This window comes from Podarcis vaucheri, assembly GCF_965113315.1.
Source record: "Podarcis vaucheri genome assembly, chromosome: 1".
Lineage (NCBI taxonomy): Eukaryota > Metazoa > Chordata > Lepidosauria > Squamata > Lacertidae > Podarcis > Podarcis vaucheri.
The window spans coordinates 130,357,731-130,380,288 of record NC_138759.1 but is presented as its reverse complement, the minus strand read 5'-3'; the positions used below and the strand labels follow the sequence as shown (position 1 = coordinate 130,380,288).

The window sequence follows — 22,558 nt, the reverse complement described above, 5'->3', positions numbered from 1 at the left end:
ATTTTAGAAACAGTGCACGGCCATGACCGTCTTATGGCGGAGAGGCAAATAAATAGAAGTTATAACAAACAAACAAGCAAACAAACAAACAGGATACAGTTCTATTCAAGACTTCATATGCTACAATACACAATTCGGCAAGCAAATTGTGTATCTTTTAAAAAAACTCTTCCTAGACAAACAAATTCGCATTATACAACATGTAGCATAAAGAGCATGGTTTCCCTCTAACTCCCAATGGATTTCCCAAGAAATCACATGAATTTATGAAGTTCTAAGTGAAGGGTTGGAGGGAGGAGGGGGGGGTTAAAAGCAGATCACTATAAAGCTGTGTTATGTGTCTTAATTATTGTTAATACTTTGTGCAGGAGCAGACTGAATACCTGTAAGTGCGATTCCTCTGATTCACAGAAGCTGTCCTAACAGGGCTCTGTTGCGAGGGAGCCATATTACGGGTAGGGCTAGGTACATAGTCATTTGGTACCACTGGAGGACGCACTGGCTCCAGTGTGCGATAGGGAGAGTGACGCCTACACAAGAAAAACATATGTATGGAAGCAATTTCAGACAATGAAATACACCAAACACCTTTGGGCAAGGCAGTGTAGAACTCCTGCTTACTGTTCATATTGAAAACGCACAGGGCAGGATCCAGTCCACCGCCGGGGCAGCGCCTGTGAAGGATTCCCTTGGGCACAGCAGAGCCCAATTTTCCTACTCCCCCTTCCCGGCGCACAAGAAGGAGGTGCCAAAAAAGAGAGGTCTTTGCATGCCGCCCATGTCCCCAGCCAGCTCTCCCTCTCCTCTCAAAGTAAGTGACTTCTGCTCTGGTGCATCAGTGACTTGCATTAAGAGGAGAGGGCAGACTGGGGAAGCATGCAGAGAGTTCCTGGTCCAATCGCTGGTCTATCATGGTGCCTGCGATGTGCCTGCACACTTAGTAGGTCAGAAGAGGAAGAGAGAAAATGGGGGCTCTATTGAGCCTGTAAGAACACTCCACATGCTGGTGCCGTGCTTCTCAGCGGACCTAACTGGGCCCATGAAATTTCTCTGTTCATGTCGTATAGAATAATCAGGGCCACTACGTTTTCTAGGTACAGCAGTGTAGAGCTACTCTACAAACAAAAGCCCAAAAGGCTCCTGCCGAAAGAAACCATATTCAACTATTATTTCCACCTCCTGGCGATGCTATGAATGTGCTATCTGCCTACAGGGGAGAGAGACAAGACACCTCCAAAGCCCACAATGTCATTTTGAGGCACTAATGAGCCATGAAGCAATAGTAAAAGCAAGAAAGGATTTTTACCTTCCCTTTTTGCACCCTGCCCCCTTTTCAATGTGCATGAAGTTGTACTTACCCAATCGTTCCTTTCCCTGACATTGGCGGACTGGGTGGCTTCTGGGTGGGTGGCGTGGTACGAGGCAGGCCACCCATTTTCATATTCTGTGTACTAACCTGCATGAGAGGCAATGGGAAGAAAAGCAAACCTCACTGAACTCTTCAGGTCAACGACTGAGAATAAATTAAGAACGCTTTGGGAACTGATCTGCAACATTAAAAAAGCAGGGGAATGTGTAATAATAATAATAATAATAATAATAATAATAATAATAATGTAGAAGCCCCAGTGGCCATGCACCTATGTGCAATTTCTACATACAGTGGTGCCCCGCAAGACGAATGCCTCGCAAGACGGAAAACTCGCTAGACGAAAGAGTTTTCCGTTTTGGAGGTGCTTTGCAAAACGAATCTCCTATGGGCTTGCTTCACAAGACGAAAATGTCTTGCGAGTTCCTGCGGGGTTTTTTCCTCCCCCCCCCTTTTTCTAAGCCGCTAAGCCGCTTATCAGCTGATCCGATAAGCCGATAAGCTGCTAAAAGCCGCTAATAGCACTAATCCGCTAATCTGTCAATGGGCTTGCTTCGCAAGACGAAAAAACCGCTAGACGAAGAGAATCACAGAACGGATTCTTTTCGTCTTGCGAGGCACCACTGTACAAGAGTTAAGATGTGCTCAAAGGACTTGTGGTTCTATGGCGTGTTTAAGAGTTGTTCTGACTGATTTCACATTTAACTTCCAATCACCAGCAACAAGGAAAGTGTGCCTATCTCAAGGCAAACTTTGCTTACAGGGCTCAAGGCAACATCCTTTCCCTCACTGCATTTCTAGCTATGCAAATCCTGCCCACGTCTGCTCAGAGGTAAGCCCCACGGGGTTTGATGTGGTTTGTTCGCAAGAAAGTAGGTTTAGAACTGCCGCCTAGAAATACAAATGAGATATTTTACTGAAATGTAGGGTATAAATGAAAGACAAATGGGTTTCCAAACTTTATGTATTATAATACAAATCACGGGTGGCTCCTAGATATTATTTGCCTACGACTCCTAGGATTCTGGACCACTGGGCTAGGCTGGCTAGGACTGATGGGAGCTGTAGTCCAAGCACATCTGAAGGGCCACAATATATCCCTGAACTATGTAATACATAAAGTTTAAAAATACATTTGTATTGCATGCGTCCAGGGGGCGTGCCTAGGGGTTTGGCTATGGAACCTCAGCTACACATTCTAGCGGTAGCAAATGCAACTCTGCCACAGCACAACACATGAAGTGTCTCTCAAAAGCACTTACCGTATTTGTCGCCCTATAGGACGCACTTTTTCCCCTCCAAAAATGAAGGGGAAATCTGGCTGCGTCCTATGGGGCGAATGCAGGCTTTTGCTGAAACTTGGAGAGCGAGAGCGGTCGGTGCGCACCGACCCCTCTCGCTCTCCAGGCTTCAGGAAGACATCCGCAGCCTAGGCAGCCCTGTGGGAGGTCCCGCAGGGCTGTCTAGGCTGCAGATAGCAGCCTGCCGCCCAGCGCGAGGGACGCCCTGAAGCAGAGCGCCCCCTGCGCCCGGCAGACATCCGCAGTGTGGGGAGCCTTGCAGGAGTTCCCCGCAAGGCTCCCCACACTGTGGATAGCAGCCTGCCGCCCAGCGCGAGGGACGCCCTGAAGCAGAGCGCCCCCCGCGCCCGGCAGACATCTGCAACGTAGGGAGCCTTGCAGGAGTTCCCCGCAAGGCTCCCCACACTGCGGATAGCAGCCTGCTGCCCAGCACAAGGGGCGCCCTGAAGCAGAGCGCCCGCCGCGCCCGGCAGACATCCGCAGCGTGGGGAGCCTTGCAGGAGTTCCCCGCAAAGCTCCCCACGCTGCGGATAGCAGCCTGCCGCCCGGCGGGCAGAGCGCCCTGAAACAGAGCGCCCCTCGCGCCGGGCAGACATGGGCCAGCCCCACAAGCTCGGGGGACAGCAGGGAGGCGCAGCGCCGCCATCCCACTGTTCCTCGACCTGGTTCAGTTTCCCCGACCTGCTTTTTGAGGGGAAATAAAGGGGGGGGATTTCCTTTATTTCCCCCCAAAAAAGCTAGGTGCGTCCTATGGGACGGAGCATCCTATGGGACGAAAAATACGGTAATATATATTTCAGGAAACCACTTCTTTCTTGTTTGACTGAGTGGTAGGGAACCTGCAGCCCGGCAGGTGTAATTTGATTCCAACTCTCCTCTCACCTGACCAACTAGAGCGTGCTAGCTAGGGCTGATGGGAGTTTGGGCCCAGCAACTTCGGGGTGGTTGTGGGGGTAGGCAAAAGGTTGCCTGCCACCAACCTGCAGTGTCTATGAAGCTGATGTACCTAGGACAGGGAATGAGTTATACGTAAGGTGAAACTCTTACACCACGTATTACAAAAGCACAAGGGGGAATCCTAAAAGCTCAATTTAAGAAATAATCTGGTATCCTCACTTCCCAAGAGGGATGCAATGACCTGGCCAAGTATTGGTGAATATCTCATTCTGCTGAAAAGAGTCTACTCTGAAGTAACAGAAGCCAGTGTAGCAGTAGGAATATTGCTGCTTCTGCTCCCTTCATCCTTGTCATTCAAGGGCGCTTGTGCTGGTCCCATACAGTCTTTCACAGGCTTCCTCAACCTTGGCCCTCCAGATGTTTTGAGACTACAATTCCCATCATCCCTGACCACTGGGTCCTGCTAGCTAGGGATCATGGGAGTTGTAGGCCAAAAACATCTGGAGGGCCAAGGTTGAGGAAGCCTGGTCTTTCAGCTTTATAGTCTAAACACTGCAGTCTTTCCCAAAATATTTTTCCCCCAAAGTATCTATTTGGACACTTTCTATCTGCACTAAGCACTTTCATAAATCAACTTCATATATGAAATGAAGCTTCACTTGCAACACCACCCGAATAAAATATGGCCTTTTTTAAAAGAAAAAGAAAAGGTGACATTTTGTGTATAAAAGACTATATCACCAAGAGTTATTTCTGTCATAGATCACCTCATTTTTTTAGGATTGGTTGCCATTTTATTGATCTGTTTCAAGAGATGCTGATGACAAATTACATTTACGATGCTGCAAATGCAAGGTATGAATAATTTAATGTTTTGTGTTCATCAGCATCACGGTGGGTTGATTAAAAAAAATCACTGCTTGTTTCCACATAAATCACAAACATGGGGATACTAATACTTGTGTTTGTGTATGGAAAGAGCTTGTGTGTGCATGTGTGTATGCACGCGCACTGCTAGGAAAGCTACCTTATCCCTGGACTATGAATCTAAAATTTCATATTTTAAAAAGCAACACTTTTACAAGACAGGATCGCCCACCACATCGTGGAGCATGAGGTAGAACATTATGGAAAAGACACCTCAACATTGAAAGATCGTTGAATCTGGGAAAACTAAGTTTTCAAATTTCAAAGCTAGATCAAAAGTTGTCTGTCCGTCCCCAATAACTGGCCCATATGATTGTTACAGGACGTTGGATAAATGCACCTAATTAACATGCCTTCACTTTTTCTTCTGGATAAATTTTAGCGATCACTACACTACATTTTCTACATACAATATCCAAGATTCACTACTAGGCATGGAAATATTTATCCAGGTTCGATACACACTAAAAGGCAAGCTAGTAAAATGCTTTTTTAAAAAATACCGTATTTTTCCATCTATAAGACGCCCCCATGTAGAAGACGACCCCTATTTTGGGGGCAACAACCAATCGCCAGTCCACCCTCTTCACTATCCACTGATTTTTGACATTATTATTTTTTTGGTGGCGGGAACCTAGTCTTATACACGGGAAAATATGGTAAACTCCATGATTTTTCTTTTAGGGTTGCGTGTGACTCAACCTCTCACAATCACTGGGCTTCTGTCCTCCGCCAGAGGTGCATTGAAAATTTCTGTGACCTTGTGGGGTTTCCACACAAAAATCACAGCATTTAGAACAAGAATTTATCTTAAAATAGGTTGAGAGCTACTTCACACATAGTATGCCATTGTCTTTGAAGCAGATATAGTTACAACAGGAGCCATGATTGGCCACAGATCATCAGCATGTACACATAAAGAGGAAAAACTCATGTGGCCACTTTTAGCATGAATGTGAACACTGCAACAAGTTAAGAAGCCTTTAAAAAGCTAATATAGATTACAAAATGTAAGCAGTATCACATGTGTGTCATTTTAGGATGCAAGTGCGAAGGAAGGAAACCCACCATATTCAATTTTATTTCCGTGGTCACAATCTAGGGAACAATAAACCCTGTTGTGTTTGGAGCTTGGGTTTTACAGCATAACAGCTCCACAACACACAAACTGATTTTGACACGAGGATTTTCAGAAGCAGCTTGTTAAATGACAAGATATTTTAGACTTCTAAGAAAAGAAAGCAAAAGTTTCTGTGGGGACGATTAAACCCTTAGCATCGCTGAAAAGGTTTCAGGATTGTGGCACATATGCCTGACACTAAAAGAGAAGCAACTTTGATTTTACATGGCTATTTTAGAAGCCAGAAATGACTAAGATGTTTGCCATTTTCATTACACGGCTTTGATTTAACAGATTGGCAAGAAGCTAGGGGTAAAGGGGGGGGGGAGTCTGTGCAAGTGAAAACATTAAAGAAATCAACACCCTCAAGGAGGATGCAAAAAGATGGAATCTTTTAAAAAACATACATAGCCCCATTTTCTTGTACTCAGCTCTGCTACTTAGTTCAGAAAATTAAGAGCCGACAGAGCTATAACAAGCAAGGAAAGGAAAAATAAGCTACAAAATTGTTTAAGTGAACTAAGTATCCCAAATATATATGTATTTTCCCAAACTAATAACTGGAAAGCAGGGGAGAGAAAGAAGAGGTTCTTAATTTATCTTCAGAATGAACTGCGAAGCTTCAACAAACAGAGAACAGTCTTTGTCAATTACACTTTTTTTTATATTTCCCTTGATTAAAATTCAAAACATCATCTCTCCTTCACCCAACTGCTTTAGGAGCTCGCTCGCAATAATCTAATATTGCTCGCATGTCATGCAGAATTATTAAGGAGGAAAGCACTGCTGAAACAATGAAAACAGCATTTCCTCACTAAATGTGTGTGTGGCGTAGGCAGCAGCAAATACAAATTCTTCAGCAATAGGTTTCAAAGTGGCCTTCAAGCATACCCTGCAGATTTTAGGTTGCTGTTTTGCATTAGTGTAAACAGTGGGGTGCAAGAGGAACATTTCCAATGGACCCTGCTGCTTCCAGGGTCCGGGACAGAGGACAGGATCACACTCCAAAATGACCTTGACAGATTAGAGAACTGGGCCAAAACAAACAAGATGAATTTTAACAGGGAGAAATGTAAAGTATTGCACTTGGGCAAAAAAAAATGAGAGGCACAAATACAAGATGGGGGACACCTGGCTTGAGAGCAGTACATGTGAAAAGGATCTAGGAGTCTTGGTTGACCACAAACTTGACATGAGCCAACAGTGTGACGCGGCAGCTAAAAAAGCCAATGCAATTCTGGGCTGCATCAATAGGAGTATAGCATCTAGATCAAGGGAAGTAATAGTGCCACTGTATTCTGCTCTGGTCAGACCTCACCTGGAGTACTGTGTCCAGTTCTGGGCACCACAATTCAAGAAGGACACTGACAAACTGGAACGTGTCCAGAGGAGGGCAACCAAAATGGTCAAAGGCCTGGAAACGATGCCTTACGAGGAACGGCTAAGGGAGCTGGGCATGTTTAGCCTGGAGAAGAGGAGGTTAAGGGGTGATATGATAGCCATGTTCAAATATATAAAAGGATGTCACATAAAGGAGGGAGAAAGGTTGTTTTCTGCTGCTCCAGAGAAGTGGACACGGAGCAATGGATCCAAACTACAAGAAAGAAGATTCCACCTAAACATTAGGAAGAACTTCCTGACAGTAAGAGCTGTTTGACAGTGGAATTTGCTGCCAAGGAGTGTGGTGGAGTCTCCTACTTTGGAGGTCTTTAAGCAGAGGCTTGACAACCATATGTCAGGAGTGCTCTGATGGTGTTTCCTGCTTGGCAGGGGGTTGGACTCGATGGCCCTTGTGGTCTATTCCAACTCTATGATTCTATGATTCTATGACAGATGGAAAGGGGAAAGGGCTCTTTTCTCCACAGCAGCCCCTCTTCTCTCACCCAAGTCAATGAAGTGGCCAAGCATGAGGAGTAGGGGGAAAGGTCTGTACAACTGCTGAGGCTTTCCTACTTCACCCAAAACCAAGAACCTGGCAAAGGGAACAAAGGATCTGCACACGGGGTTGGTTCAATTGCAACACCTGACAAACAATACATATGTGCTCCAGTGCAGACAAAAACCGGCTACATCTGAGAAGCTACTCCCCAGGAGTTGTTAGATCCCAACCCCCAGCTGGCATGGACAGGGTGATGCGAGTTGCAGTTCACAACATCTGCAGGGCATCATATTGGCCACTTGGCAAGAAGACTTGGATTTTGAGGAGGCCCAACACTGGAAATGCAGAATGTGTACGCCTCTGCAGTCAGCCTAGTAGTGGAATGTTTTTATTGGTCCATAAATGGAATTAAATAAATATATCTAGGGGAAGTCCCTTTCCGCACTGCACCCCCTTTTGTCAAAATTTATACCAGTTAAGGGCATGGGCACACAAATGGTTTCGCCATTTTCAGCTCAAAGATACTTGGAAAACTAAGGTGAGAGTGACACATCTGCTTTGGGGGCTAAGGGCTCCTTACCATGGTCAGCTGCATCAGATATGTTTTTTTTAACACCTTCAATCATTGCCTCACATTTGTATGCCACCTATTCAAGGAGCTCAGGGCAGTATACACAGAAATTACCCCATATTATACTCACAAGAACCCTGTGCGAAGCAGATGAAGGTGAAAGAGTTTGACAGGCCCAAGGACACCGAATTAGCTTTGTGTCCGAGTGAAGATTTGAACGTGGATGTCTATGATCCAAGTTCAAAACTCTATACCATGCTGTGTTCAGTTAACTAGAATCGTAGACGCAATTATGTCAATATGCATTGGTAGCATTATATATTACTTAGTGGCAAGTCCCACTGAGTTCAATACTACTTACTCCTAAGTAAGACTGGCATATTTCTTAAATGACAACAGCTATAACACATTCTTAAAAGTATCCTCCATAGACCATTAAACGGCTTCTTAACTACCTTCTGCAGACTGATAGGTTGCTCTTCCTGAAATCTGATTATATTCTTAAAGTAATGAAAGACAACATATTAAGTAGGCATCTAGGAGCCAGGCATGAGGGATCCATTAATGATTCTAGTGTTGGCTGCTTTTTAAACTAGCTGCAGATACCTGCCAATCACTGACAGAAGATGGCAAGTATAGATAAACAGGCTAGATTATGGGTTGGTTAATTAATAAGCATGGGTGTTGAAGACACATGTTCCAAGCTGGACTTTAACAGCAATTTCATATGGATAATTCCACTCAGTCTAGCTCAGACTCTTAGTCTCAATGGGTCTGAGCCCCATGTTGGGCAAAAGATTCCTGCACTATAGAAGGCTGGATTATATTACCCTAGTGGTCCCTTCCAACTGTATGATTCTATGGTAATTCAGCTCTTAACAAAATAGAAGGGAGAATAGGATTCTTAGAATGATGAAATGCTATCCTCAGAAAAAGGGATCAGAAATGGTGCTTGCTTGCTACTTCAGTTCCGACTGAGCACCTATGCTCAAACTCCTAAACTGATGTTGGAAAGCAGTAAACACATACGCAGAAATATTTAAGATGGAGGAATTGTGTAATGTTGATCCATTTTTATGAGAAGCTATTTTCCCCCTATCCTTAAAGAATCTCTCATCTAGGCTAAGATATGAAGCTGCTGGAAATAATTTGAGTATGCAGAGCAAATTAGGAATAATTTCATTTCCTAAACCCGAGTTTGGCTTAATTCTTCCCCATCACAGTTGCTTCTCATGACACCGGAAAGCATGCTCCACATTTCCAAACTTGAAGGAGGTTGCCTTATGTTAAATTACATTTTAATTATTAGTATAATTAAACATAGCGAACAATCAATTACCTGATCTTTACATTTCTAATTAGTTTCAACCAGATTTCAAAATCTTCCGCTGCTTTTCCAATGGGAGCTACACAATTAGCTCCATGTGCTCAGGGGGATCTGCAATGTGCTTTTCCGAGCTGGCAAACCAAATATGTTGCACAACAACTAATTCCTGACATGTCAAGGACTGGAAAGAATATGTTGTTCCAATAAAAAACCAGAAACCCACTGGATGCCGGAAACCCTTGAGCACACGTAAAAGTAACTGAATTTTTAAAATGTCTTTGGATGCAATTCTAAAAGAGTCGGATCACAGATTAAATACCATCAAGCATTTCAATCAGATTGATTTCCAATGGAATTTAGGCATGCCCATCTTTTTCTATATTGTAACTTTTGACTGCAAACAGCATGACATGAATGAATGTATTCAAGCATGACAACACTGAGAAAAATGTTAAGCTCCTCCTAATACTGTTCAAAGCTACAAAGTGTGGGGGAATCCATGTAAATAAGGGCAGTCTCACAATATAGTTTACGTTGTTTATTTGAGCATAGCCATTTGTGCCAGTATACTGACTTGCAATAACAGTCTAACGTAAGTACTATACGTACTTCCTAGCAGGTTTGGAAGTCCCAAAAGTGGGCTGTAAATGGCTAACTGGTAAACATCACTTTTTCATAAAAGAATCAAGCCCCACATTACTTTTGATTTTTCAAGACAGGCTAGCTTGCAAATTCAAGCACTATTCATAAAAGTAAGCAAATTACATCATATATAGGATAAAAAGATCATTACACAGTAGGAGATCAGAGGTCACAAATATATTTTTTTTATCATGAAAATCATCCATTATCCAGATCCTTATGGTCATCATTTTGTTATGCTTTAAAAAATGTTTTAAGACCAAAGAATAGTGTTCAAGGTGGTATTCCCTCCCACCCCACCCACCAGAAATTATCACTCTCCCCGAATGTAATAGTCTGAAGAATAAGAATGAAATTCAGCCCTGTCGTTTCTTACCTTAAATCTAAGCAACCACTTAATGCATAAATGAAGCAAATAAAAGAGGTAAGGAAGAAAAGCATTGAAAGGTTAGTTGAAACTTCAGGATATGAAGAGAGAAGGGGGAAAAAGAAAGAAGTTAAGCATTTAGCATCAACAAAATAATGTATCAGTAGATCATAGAAAGAGTGATTAAAGCAGAATATGTAATGGTTTTCGAGATGAAATTTATAAAGCCACTATTAGAACCATCTTAAGACACTATTAACTCCAAGGTCAGCACTCAATGTTTCAAACACTATTTCATGAGAGACAGCTAGAGAGCCACTATTAACCCGCCCATGAAACAACCTCCGGCAACCAACATCTTATTTCTACATGGAATAAGTTAAAAAAAATATTTAGAGTAATATGAAGCAAATCTAACTACTGCATGTACAATTTCAACCAATTGAGAAATAATAATTTTCGGGTTTTTTAATTATATGTGTGGCATATTTCACAACTCCCATTCAATATCAGAGACAATGAGTGTGACCAAACTTTACCCAATATAGATGTTCTCACAAGCCTTCTGCTGTTTAACCTGACATCATTAAAGGAGGTTTCATGGAACTGCATACACTACTTGATCAAATATACACATTACTAATTTTGATTTATTAAATTAAAATCCAAAACTTTTTTCCCCTCATCAATTTTGCTTGATAAGCCAGTCATGGGTCCAGCTTATTCACTCTACTTGTGAGATGTAGCTAACAAAAAGTAACTTTTGTAAAAGGTTTTCATAGACATGGTTTATATCATTGCTCTGCGGAACTTTTTTTCTTCAAAATAACCTTTAAAACCAGATTGTTCATGAAGTGATTACAAATAATTTATTTGTATTATAATTGTAAAAACCAAGGGTTTTTTAATGTTATGTTTTTACAAAAAAAATATGCAGAGCAGCTAATTCAGAGTGGAATTGAACTAAAATCTCTAAATATCAGCATTAGGTTTTATTCGGCTACTTAAAGAGCTCTACAACTGATTACCACATTTTTAAACTTTAATGATTAAAGATAGTATAACACTGTAACTACTGTCTTTGCATTTTTCTTTTTTCTTCAAAAGTTTTTTTATTCAGAATTTCCCTTTCAGATAATACAGTGTGCATGCACTACTTGTCTCCCTGATATTTACACTGCTGAAAAGAGAATGTAACTCCATAAATCAAAGAGACACTGTATTTTCGACACTCCAAGGGTAAACATTAGTGTAACTGGTACAGCAATTTCAGCTTTGTAAGAATCTGAAAAGCTTATAGACATGCGTTTTAAAAGGCACTATAGAACAGGTTTCAAATTCATCAATATTTAGGACTAGTACTTGTTCAAAAATTGTGCATTTTCAGTGAAGCTAACTAATTAAAGTGACACTTGCCTCCAAGCGAAGAATGTTGGAATATATTTGTGTACTTAAACATTCATTATGGCTTCACTGATGAGATTTATCTCCACTTTTTTGAAAAGTAAACAGGCATGTAATGCCTGTAGTTCAGGAGCCATCAAATGAATAACTAAGGCTGCACTCCTAACCCCACTTACCTGGGGGTAAGCCCCATGGAATTCAATAGGGCTTACTTCTGAGTAGGTATGCTTAGGGTTGCACTACAAATTTATTTCTCTGCAAGCTCATATAATTCCCAAGGAAATAAATAAAATGGCATGCCACTATGCCATTTTCTTGCTGCAATGTTCTGACTGAATGGCTGTAAGCCTTGCGAATCATTCTTATTCACATTACTCTTGAGATATGCTTAACGAATTGCAAAAATACCACAGGGAAAGGGTACTTTAGGAAAAGACATGCAAGAATCTGAACAAAATTTGAACATGCAATCAGATGTGTATCTGCACAAAACAAGCAGACAAACTGAACATGTAACCTGATTCACAATTTAGCATTGTTAGACTCAGCTACAAGGGCTGTTAGAACTACATGCAGACTGAAGCCTAACTATTATTTTTATTTATTCTGTTGATTTAAAAATTCCCAGTACAGACACACAGGAAGCTAACCCCTAGATTTTGCATATCATGCAAATCTGGAAATTGTATTTGATCTTGGAGGCCAATGCAACACACATGGGTGGCATTATATCTGGGTCATGACAACATCTGGGACATGCAAACAGAAAAGGGAGAGGGACATACCCTGTTGTCACAAAGGTACTGTTTGACAACCGAATCCAAAGGAAGGGAATGGCACCAAATGCTTTCTTTCCCATGGTGAAAGCCTTCTACCCATTTCTCAAAATACAGATATCACAAGTAGCCAGAAAAGCAGGGAGGCTGGGGGTTTTGTTTTTTAAAGACTGAGATACAGAAGGAAGAATAGGAGTTCAGTAAAAAGGACCATGCTGCCATTTGGGAAAGGGAAGGAGCCCTGCATACAAATCTTTGCATTCTGAAAACATACAGGGAGACTCATAAATCAGAATTATTCCACATTACCACTTACCTTCACCCCATGTCCAATGTCATCTAGGATTGTATAATCAATAGGTTTTCTAATATAGCGAACTGGTCTCTCCAGGTTGGCTGGTGCAATGATTTTGTGAGTTCTTGAAGTGTTTTTATTTGTGGTCAAGATGCCAATTTCTCTTCTGGCCACTTTTTCTTTATGTATGTCAACTGTCTGCGAGCATAAAAGAATTAAAATATTAGAGATGAATGACTGGTAAAATGAATTTATTTAAGACACATTAAGCAAGCTAGTCGGTGTCATTACTATACCTCTAATTTTCCCCTAAGTTCCAATATAATTTATATTTATTCTCATTCAATATCAGAATTTTTGGTTTATGCAGATATACTGTACAGTATTTTCATATTTGCCTAAATGGGATGGGGCAATCTAAAATGTCTGAATTAAGTAGGAATGTTACCATAAAAGCATCCTATTAATGCTATATACCATATTTTTCCGTGTACAGCATAAGACTAGGTTTTTAAAACAGAAAAATTAGGTTTAAAATTGGGGCTCGTCTTATACATGGGTAGTGCTGAGGGGTGTTTTTCTTAATTTGGAGTCCCCAAAAATAGGGGGCGTCTTATACATGGGGGCATCTTATACACAGAAAAATACGGTAAGTAAGTAAACATAGCAAGACTTAAAAGCTAGCCTCTGGTGCTTCTGACGACTGATAGATGGCATATATTGTTGTGGTCATTACCATGCTCACTATAAACATTTTCCCCAAATGTCAGCTTTAATTTTCTTGTTAGAAAAAGTAACTTGAGCAGATGTCCTGGCAGAGATGTCATTTCCTGACACATGAACCACACATACTGCTCATGCCTCAATGTTTGTACAGGAAGAGGTGGTAGACCAGCAGCACCGGGCCCTAGGATCCCAGGAGATTCCTTCTGTGAATGTATCTCCTCTTATGTTATGCAAATGGTTACAGTTATGCTGCTACCAACAAAGGCCATTCCAAACATTACTAGGAAAGACTCTGCTGAGCAAGCAAACAAATACAACTTTACTTTGCAACAGGTTGCATTGTGGGAGATGGAGACGAGGGTCTCACCTGGTGACATTCCCTGACCTCATTCTGCAACATGGCATCTTGCAAAAAGCATGAATGGGGCCTAACCACCAGGCTCTCCCTTGAAAAGTTTTTGCTTCCTTGCAGGATCCAATAGATCAACTTTCGCTAGGAGGTCAAATTATACTTGAATGTGGAGAACAATACTGCATGGGAAAGCCACTGGCACAATTGGTCATTTAGGAAACTGGCAAGTCAGATTAGAAAGTGAAGAAAAATAAAGTGCTACTATGCAATTGCCATACATCTTTTAACTGAGCAAAAAAAGAAAAACAATACTGCCTTTCTCCAGTCATGTACAGACTTCTATTTTGATGAAGTTATAATAAGAGTCTTTTAAAAGCTCGTTAAAAAACCACCAAGGCAAAGAAATTATTCTCTACACACGTGCTATCAAAAATATTTTTTAATGTTTCAATTTTCAAAATCTGCTTTTCAAGTATCATTAAAGCTCTATTAGCTTGCTTTAAACTATTAATACATTGCACATTCTAACAAATTTTATAAACATAACTCTCCTCTACTAAAATCATACCACTTCAATATTTACAACATTTTGCATGAATGAGTTAATAGTTTTTAGCTGGCCAGAATTATTGTTTTAATTATTTTTTTCCCAGAGAGTAGGGGTATCCAGAAAACAAAACACTCATTCTGAAAACTGGGACCTGCAGTGCACAATCACAAATTACATTAAAATATTTTAACCTTCACTAACTCATAATAATCAGTGTATATTAATGTTACACTGGAAATTTTCATGTAGCCCAGCTAGGAACCTTCATGAGTCATGTCCCATTATGCATATACTGTTTTATAACAGAGACTGTAGAATCGAGAACGGCAAGGTCTGCTCCAATCAAAGCTCTTTACACGCAGGCTATGAAGAAATTTTCCTATTCAACGTTAAGCAAGTGGAATTGAGACTTCACAATGAAGTTGTTGTTATTATTTTTTTAACGCTCCAGGACAAACATTTATCATATTTAAAAAGGAGTAATCGATTTCCTAGCAGAAAGACATTTCATTCTCCATACTACTCTTGCCTGCATTAATAATGCATATCAAAATTACAAATTTTAGAAAGACAATCAAGATTTTAAACTAACAAAAGTCAAGGTAACAGGAGAAAAGGGGAGAAATGCACGCCACCTGGATTTTTTCCCAATCTACTAGAATTATTCCTCAAAATGTCTTCATTATAAACACCATTTGAAGGCAAAAAGAAAACAAGTCATCTTACTTTTTAAGAAAGTTTGACCTGCTACTGCAAACTGCAGTAAGGTAGTTTTTCCAGATCATACTGATAAGTCAAATTATTTTCAAGTTGTATCTGTGGCAACATCTCTATGAGTTTCCTAACCTTCCACCACATGAAGGTTGTACAATTTCATCCTCACAACCACCTTGTGAAGATGCTGATTTGTCCAAGGTCATCAAATGCATTTAGTGGACTGAATTCTGATCCCCCCCTCCCCCATGATCTGGGTCCCATCCTATCCACCGTACCACACTAGGTGCTTGATACAAACTAAGCAAACATAAAGAACAAGTTTTCTCACTTGTGAAATGTGGTTGATTGAAGATTCCATACGCCTAAGCTGGGATGCCTGGATATCCAGCATCTGTAGAACATTGTTGGCCAAGGTGTTGATCAAATAGGCTACACTAGCTAAAGACTGTGTTGTATATGCTTTGGTTTCTTCTAGGGCCCGTTGCTTATCTGTTGACTAAAGGAGAAAAGCAAAATAATCAGAAATGCAACATTTTCATATGAACTACTTTGAGGTAGCAGGTGACATTCTCTCTCTGAACCTTCCCACACCTTGGGCCAATGCGCAGAGTACATTCATGTCTGGCAACTCCTCTTCCACCACCCCCTTCCCACTCATTGTACAGATTAATGGCACCCAGAGACCTCGGAGAGAGCAGTATTTACATATAAATGTAAACTGGGGGGGGTGTTATTGGGTTGTTGTTTTTATTTTGATTATATACAGTGCTTTTTCTGAGGGGGCACAGGGGTACGCATACCACTACTGTACACATTTTGTGAATCTAAATTTGGCCTCATTGAGGGACAGTATTTCAATATGAGTAGGAAAATAAGAGTACAGTGGTGCCTCGCAAGACAAAATTAATCCGTACTGCGAGTCTCTTCGTCTAGCGGTTTTTTCGTCTTGCGAAGCAACCCTATTAGCGGCTTAGTGCTATTAGCGGTTTAGCGGCTATTAAAGGCTTAGCGGATTAGCGGCTAAAAGGCTATTAGCGGCTTAGCGGCTTAGAAAAGGGGGGAGCGGGGGGGAAATCGGAACACTCGCAAGACGTTTTCGTCTTGCAAAGCAAGCCCATAGGGAAAATCGTCTTGCGAAGCAGCTCAAAAACAGAAAACCCTTTCGTCTAGCGGGTTTTCCGTCTTGCAAGGCATTCGTCTTGCGGGGCACCACTGTACCCCTAAACATTTTTTTTAGAAAAAAAGCACTGATTATATAGATTGTGGTGTTTTATGTTGATCTTGTTCTGTGAACCGCCCTGAGATCTCTGGGTATAGGGCAATATATAGATTCCAACAACAACAACAACAACAACAACAACAACAACAACAACAACTGAGAAAAAAGTTGCTTAGTTTGGTGAGATAATAAACACAAACTTCTCAGCCAATGAGGACAGGTGCACATGCAACTGTAATCTGTGCACCCACCTATCACTCTCTCCGAATACCACAATTCAACCTTTGAAGTATATTTTGGAAATTGTTGTGGTGCACTATAGCGGATATCCTGCCCACAACAGATTTTTAGGTGCCCAAGTGTCTGGAGATATTTCTTGTGCCCTTTTTGGACACATTCATTTATACCAAAATTGACCAATATGAATGAAATACTGCACCCTGGTTTTAGTCTAACATAGATTACCATGACCACTGCAAATATAAATACAGGAAAAGGGGCGGGGAAACCCATCAATTTAGCACTCTTACCCTTCCTAACTCAAGCGAACTCCAAAGCGGTTTCTTCCTGAATACCTAATCAGCATTTCCTGTTTTTGAACTACAATTCCCATCATCCCTGACCACTGGTCTTGCTAGCTAGGGATGATGGGAGTTGTAGTCCAAAAACAGCTGGAGGCCCAAGGTTGGGAAACACTGTAGATTCTATACAATATTCACAAGATACTGGCTTCACTTGTACATATGGGAAGCCAAACCAGGCTTCGTGCAAACAAGCAAATAACCAGGTTCCTGGAGGGAAGATTGTGGCTGCTTGAGTGCCTTTCCTTGGCTATGCTATTGCGTGGTTTGGCTTTTTGTTACATGCAAACCCTGATTAGTGATTGGTTTTTCCCCAGACAAGCTAAAAGCAGGAGTCCAGGATCAGATGTGAAGTCAAGCCATGTCTTAATGCCACGTAGCACAGCAACCAGGGAATGAGATGAGTACAGTGGCCGTGATCTTCCGCCTGGAAATGCCAATGTTTGCTTGTTTGTAGTCTAAGCCACGGCTTAGCGTTATGTACCATGTAGCGTATTATGTAGCATTATGCTTAGCATTATGCCAGGTCACCCTGTACCAAGTGAAATATTTAACGGATAGCCAGTTTGCTGCATCTAACTAAATCTCCCCAATGTCCTGTATTCAAATCAAGCAACAATTCAAAGACTAAATAAAACATACAAAGTGTATAGTTCACGGGACTGAGGCTGCTAAGAGCTGAAGTCCAAGAGCATCTGAAGTGTCACATATTCCCATATATATATATATATATATATATATGCTTTCGTAGATTTTCACGGGTACAGGAATGCAGGTTTTGGTGTCTTCGGGTGTCTTCCCGTGTAAGAGTCGGGGTGTCTGGGCGACGTTTCGACGAGGTCTCACTCGTCATCTTCAGGCTGGTGCTTTCGGCTTCTTGTTACTGGAACAGAGCAGGATCTGGTGTTTGAGTTCCTATAAATACTGTTGAGGGGTGTGGTGTATAGCCTCCAACGTTCTGGGCAGAGAGGAAGTTCCTAGATTAGTGTGCCTTTTCTTCTTTTGTTCCTTAATTACTTGAGGGATATCTTGAGTGATTTCATGAGTGATATTCTGAATACCACTGGGTGGGTCATTAAGTGTAGATTAGTTGCTAAAGCTTTCGTGTCTTGACCTCTTGAGCTTGTGAAGAGTTTTTCTGAGAAGATGGCTGTGCTGCATTTAGTTGTGCTCTGGCTTGGCTTCGTGTATAGGGGCGAGCTGTAATTTTGTGCCTTGTGCCAGCCAGATCTGTGTAGGGATTGCAGGGGGGTGCAGCATCCGGAGGTGCCACTATAGTTTGGCTACTGGATGGAGTCTGTAATATGTCTGTGGAGAGGGTCTGGGTTTGGGTCTGGTGTGGTTGATTGGTGACGGCGTTCTGTGTGCCTCTGGTTCTGGTGTCGGTTTTTGTGGGGAGGGCTAATTTCCAGATGTCAGGCAGGCGGGACGTGTCGTCACGCTTGTTCATGTTGTGAGACCAGAGGCAACCAGAGGCACACAGAACGCCGTCACCAATCAACCACACCAGACCCAAACCCAGACCCTCTCCACAGACATATTACAGACTCCATCCAGTAGCCAAACTATAGTGGCACCTCCGGATGCTGCACCCCCCTGCAATCCCTACACAGATCTGGCTGGCACAAGGCACAAAATTACAGCTCGCCCCTATACACGAAGCCAAGCCAGAGCACAACTAAATGCAGCACAGCCATCTTCTCAGAAAAACTCTTCACAAGCTCAAGAGGTCAAGACACGAAAGCTTTAGCAACTAATCTACACTTAATGACCCACCCAGTGGTATTCAGAATATCACTCATGAAATCACTCAAGATATCCCTCAAGTAATTAAGGAACAAAAGAAGAAAAGGCACACTAATCTAGGAACTTCCTCTCTGCCCAGAACGTTGGAGGCTATACACCACACCCCTCAACAGTATTTATAGGAACTCAAACACCAGATCCTGCTCTGTTCCAGTAACAAGAAGCCGAAAGCACCAGCCTGAAGATGACGAGTGAGACCTCGTCGAAACGTCGCCCAGACACCCCGACTCTTACACGGGAAGACACCCGAAGACACCAAAACCCATATATATATATATATATATATATATATATATATATATATATATAGCTGGCAGGAGAACATCCTCCTCTTTGTACTATGTATCTCATGACTAGCCATGTGCCTCATGACATTGTTTTTTCTGCTTCAAGTAACAGAAAAGAAAATATGAGGGGAAAGAAGCTGTGAGCTATTCAAAACTTACAACTTAAGGGAACACCAGCTAAGAAAGACATAATATTCAAAACTTGCAAAGGTTACATCCTCCCTTCCCGTATCTATTATTCCAACCAGTGCCAAGTGGATGCAGTCAATAAATCAGCACTCCAACATTTTTAGCAAGAGCAGCATTTCTAGAGTCAACGGCAAGCCAAACGTGTAGTCATCTTTCAACTCAAAGCTAGTAATTCGCTTTTTTAAGTAACCAGTGAAATCAGTTTTGGCAACAGCAGAAATATGATTCAGCGTGAAAACAGTCAGAGTCCATTTGGATGAAAACAGAGAAGCTGACCATCTGGTTATCTGTTTCTAAAGCACCAAGTTCATCAGAAACTGTATTCTGCAACCATCTTAATAACAGGCATTTGTTTTGAGGGGCTACAGCCCATTTTCCTTAATGCCCCTGCTTTAACCCGTTAACTTTGTCAAAGTGAGGCAAATAATTGCAATCCCATCTCTCTACAATTTTGCTATTGCTTATCAACAGATCCTTTAATGCGCTAGGATATTTTATGGTTGACAAGGCTTAGGATTGTGTCATGGCCCTAGCCTCATTTTGGAACAGTGAAATGTGGGGGGCTATTGATGCAATCACTCCTGCTACGTGTCCTCTCCAGTGCTGCAAAGCAACTTGTTCCCAGAGGAGCCAGAAGCTATAAAGCACCATGGAACAAGTTTTATTGCAAAGATGAGCAAGCACTTACAAACACATGGTCATGCCTATAACAAGGTTAGGTAAAGGTAAAGGTACCCCTGCCCGTACGGGCCAGTCTTGACAGACTCTAGGGTTGTGCGCTCATCTCACTCTAGAGGCCTGGAGCCAGCGCTGTCCGCAGACACCTCCGGGTCACGTGGCCAGCGTGACGAAGCTGCTCCGGCGAGCCAGCGCAGCGCACGGAAACGCCGTTTACCTTCCCGCTAGTAAGCGGTCCCTATTTATCTGCTTGCACCCGGGGGTGCTTTCGAACTGCTAGGTTGGCAGGCGCTGGGACCGAGCAATGGGAGCGCACCCCGCCGCGGGGATTCGAACCACCGACCATGCGATCAGCAAGTCCTAGGCGCTGAGGTTTTACCCACAGCGCCACCCATGTTAATACTCTTCACTTTGCTTGGACATGTAAAGGGGTAAAAGAGCATGGGGAAATGATTCATAAAAAATTGAAAAAAATGTTTGAAATTACTCCCCCCCCCGCAAAAAAACAGAGTCCTTTCTGTTGGGACAACTCAGACTGAAATTCCCAGGTGTCAGAAAAGGTGATTTATGTATGCAACAACTGCGGCCCGTGTTTTGTTAGCCCCCAAATGGAAAATGAGCAAGGTCCCAACCAAAAAAGCTTGGCAACTTAAGTTGACAGAATATGCACAACTTGCAGACTTAACTATAGAATAAGAGAACAAGAACATATGTTTAAAGAAGATTGGGAAATGTTTATTGAATACAGTATATGGAAAATAATTGTGTGCAGCTGAAAACGCTGGCAGCATTAAGATAAATTCAACAGTGTAAATAAGTTTTGATGGATGTAATAATGGAAAACCGATTGGTATAGTTTTTTTGTAAAATATTCAGGGATAAAAGATATGCAAAATGAACCATGGAAAGAGAAGAAGGGAAGTCATTGATATCTTAAGGATGTAAAATATTTATCTGAAATTGTAAAACAGAAAATTTAGTAAAAATTGTATCCAAAAAAAAAGAGTGTTCATTTTGCCAACTCCAGGGCGTTCTCAGATAACCATTCAGCAGCATTGTTCCAGTTTTGCCTACTGCAATAATGGATTCATGTTCCAGCACAATTCGGGGGTGGGGGCACTGGGAAACCCTGTGGGTACCAGAGACTTACATGCACATATGTGCCTGCAAGCACAACACTGGTGACCCCTGGCTTAGGAGTGGTGGTGATACACTGCTACATTTTGTTTCTTCCAACACCAGAATGTGTGCCCCATGCCAACTGGTTTGGAACCAAAATGGGACCACTCTCAAAATGAAAGTTTCTCCGTACCAAGATACTGTATATAACATTTAAACATGGGCTCACCAGAGGGATGAAAAAATAAATGCCATGCCCTCATAAATGAAGTGCCATGTCTGTGGCCTTGTAAGCTCTCTGAGCCATGTTGACAGTTTGAACAAATTTCTCCCCTTCGAGGATCTCAGAGGAAAGGCAGGAAAATCTCACTCACTAGCACCCAAACTATAACAGCCACACAATGCAGCTCAGCCTCCTAACTTGTACATCTGTCAGAGCCTAGACACTGGGTCTGGAACGTTTAGCAGAGGTTGGGGCTAAGGTAGTAGTTCACCCACAATTCACTCATCTGCAATAAATTTAATGTGCAACGAAGATTCCACACCTCACATTTATATGTCATTTTCACTTTAGGCCTGTAGCGGTGATTATAAGGGGCTCAATCTGCTACACTACCACTGAAGATCAGAGACTACAACCCTATAGGAAAACTGCCCTATAGCTCTAGTTTTGTGGCAAAGTAACATCAATTCATCCCACTTCAAAACAGAGCTTCACCTCCACTACAGCACAACAGAGTTCTACAGAGAGAGAGGGCTGGATTGGACGAAGAAAGCATTCACGAATGGGTGTCCTAAAGGAGCAGAAAAGTAGGCTATTAGCCATTAAGAACAATCGTAACAAGTTAGCATTTCAGAGCACTCATTAAAAAAACCTGAATGAATTAGAGAAAAGTGTGGGCAATGTGAATGTCACATAATAGAATACCCAGTTTCACTGTGTGCAAGATTGACTGAAGCTTACACAGTATTTTTTAAATTAATTAATTAAAGGTTCTAAATGGTTCTGCCTTTTATGCAGAAACCAGTAACAGGCAATAACTGTTCACACATCAGGAAAGGTTAAAAGCAGTTGATAGTCATGCCGGATTTGATTTTATTATATACTTTACATGCAGGCTTCTTCAACACTTCTAATTTATTTATAAGAATCACTGTTAGCCCACCTTTTAGTGCACGCAACATCTCCTTAATTTTCCCAGCTCCTCAATGCTTTTTCCACATAACCCTCACATACTGCAACCCCTTCTGTCTCAACACTCGCCATTCTCCTGGGACCCTTCAGTCACTACCCATTATCATGACTCATCTGCCCACCCCATTCCTGATCTCTGGGTTTCTCCACTTTCTACATTTTCATTCAATGCAACTACCGTATTTTTTGCACCATAACACTCACTTTTTTCCTCCTAAAAAGTAAGGGGAAATATCTGTGCGTGTTATGGAGGGAATGCCTACG

The 22,558-nt window shown here is 41.9% G+C and overlaps 2 protein-coding genes across 17 annotated transcripts in view; both read right to left on the bottom strand.

Moving 5' to 3' along the window:
- The window catches only part of CYP20A1 (cytochrome P450 family 20 subfamily A member 1), a 343,026-nt gene that overhangs the window by 222,106 nt on the left and 98,362 nt on the right, over positions 1-22,558 (bottom strand). The gene's annotated exons all lie outside the window — the stretch shown is intronic.
- ABI2 (abl interactor 2) overlaps positions 1-22,558 on the bottom strand; it is a 77,397-nt gene that overhangs the window by 17,296 nt on the left and 37,543 nt on the right. For 5 of the 16 annotated variants that reach the window (XM_082193845.1, XM_082193842.1, XM_082193850.1 and 2 more), the window contains exons 2-6: positions 15,549-15,716; positions 12,897-13,073; positions 10,410-10,427; positions 1,359-1,456; positions 384-530 (exon numbers count right to left, since the gene is read on the bottom strand). In XM_082193845.1, the coding sequence (XP_082049971.1) occupies positions 384-530; positions 1,359-1,456; positions 10,410-10,427; positions 12,897-13,073; positions 15,549-15,611 (503 nt within the window). In that variant the 5' untranslated portion in view covers positions 15,612-15,716. The remainder of the gene's footprint in view (positions 1-383; positions 531-1,358; positions 1,457-10,409; positions 10,428-12,896; positions 13,074-15,548; positions 15,717-22,558) is intronic. The other 11 variants (XM_082193852.1, XM_082193853.1, XM_082193846.1 and 8 more) reach the window with 3 other exon arrangements.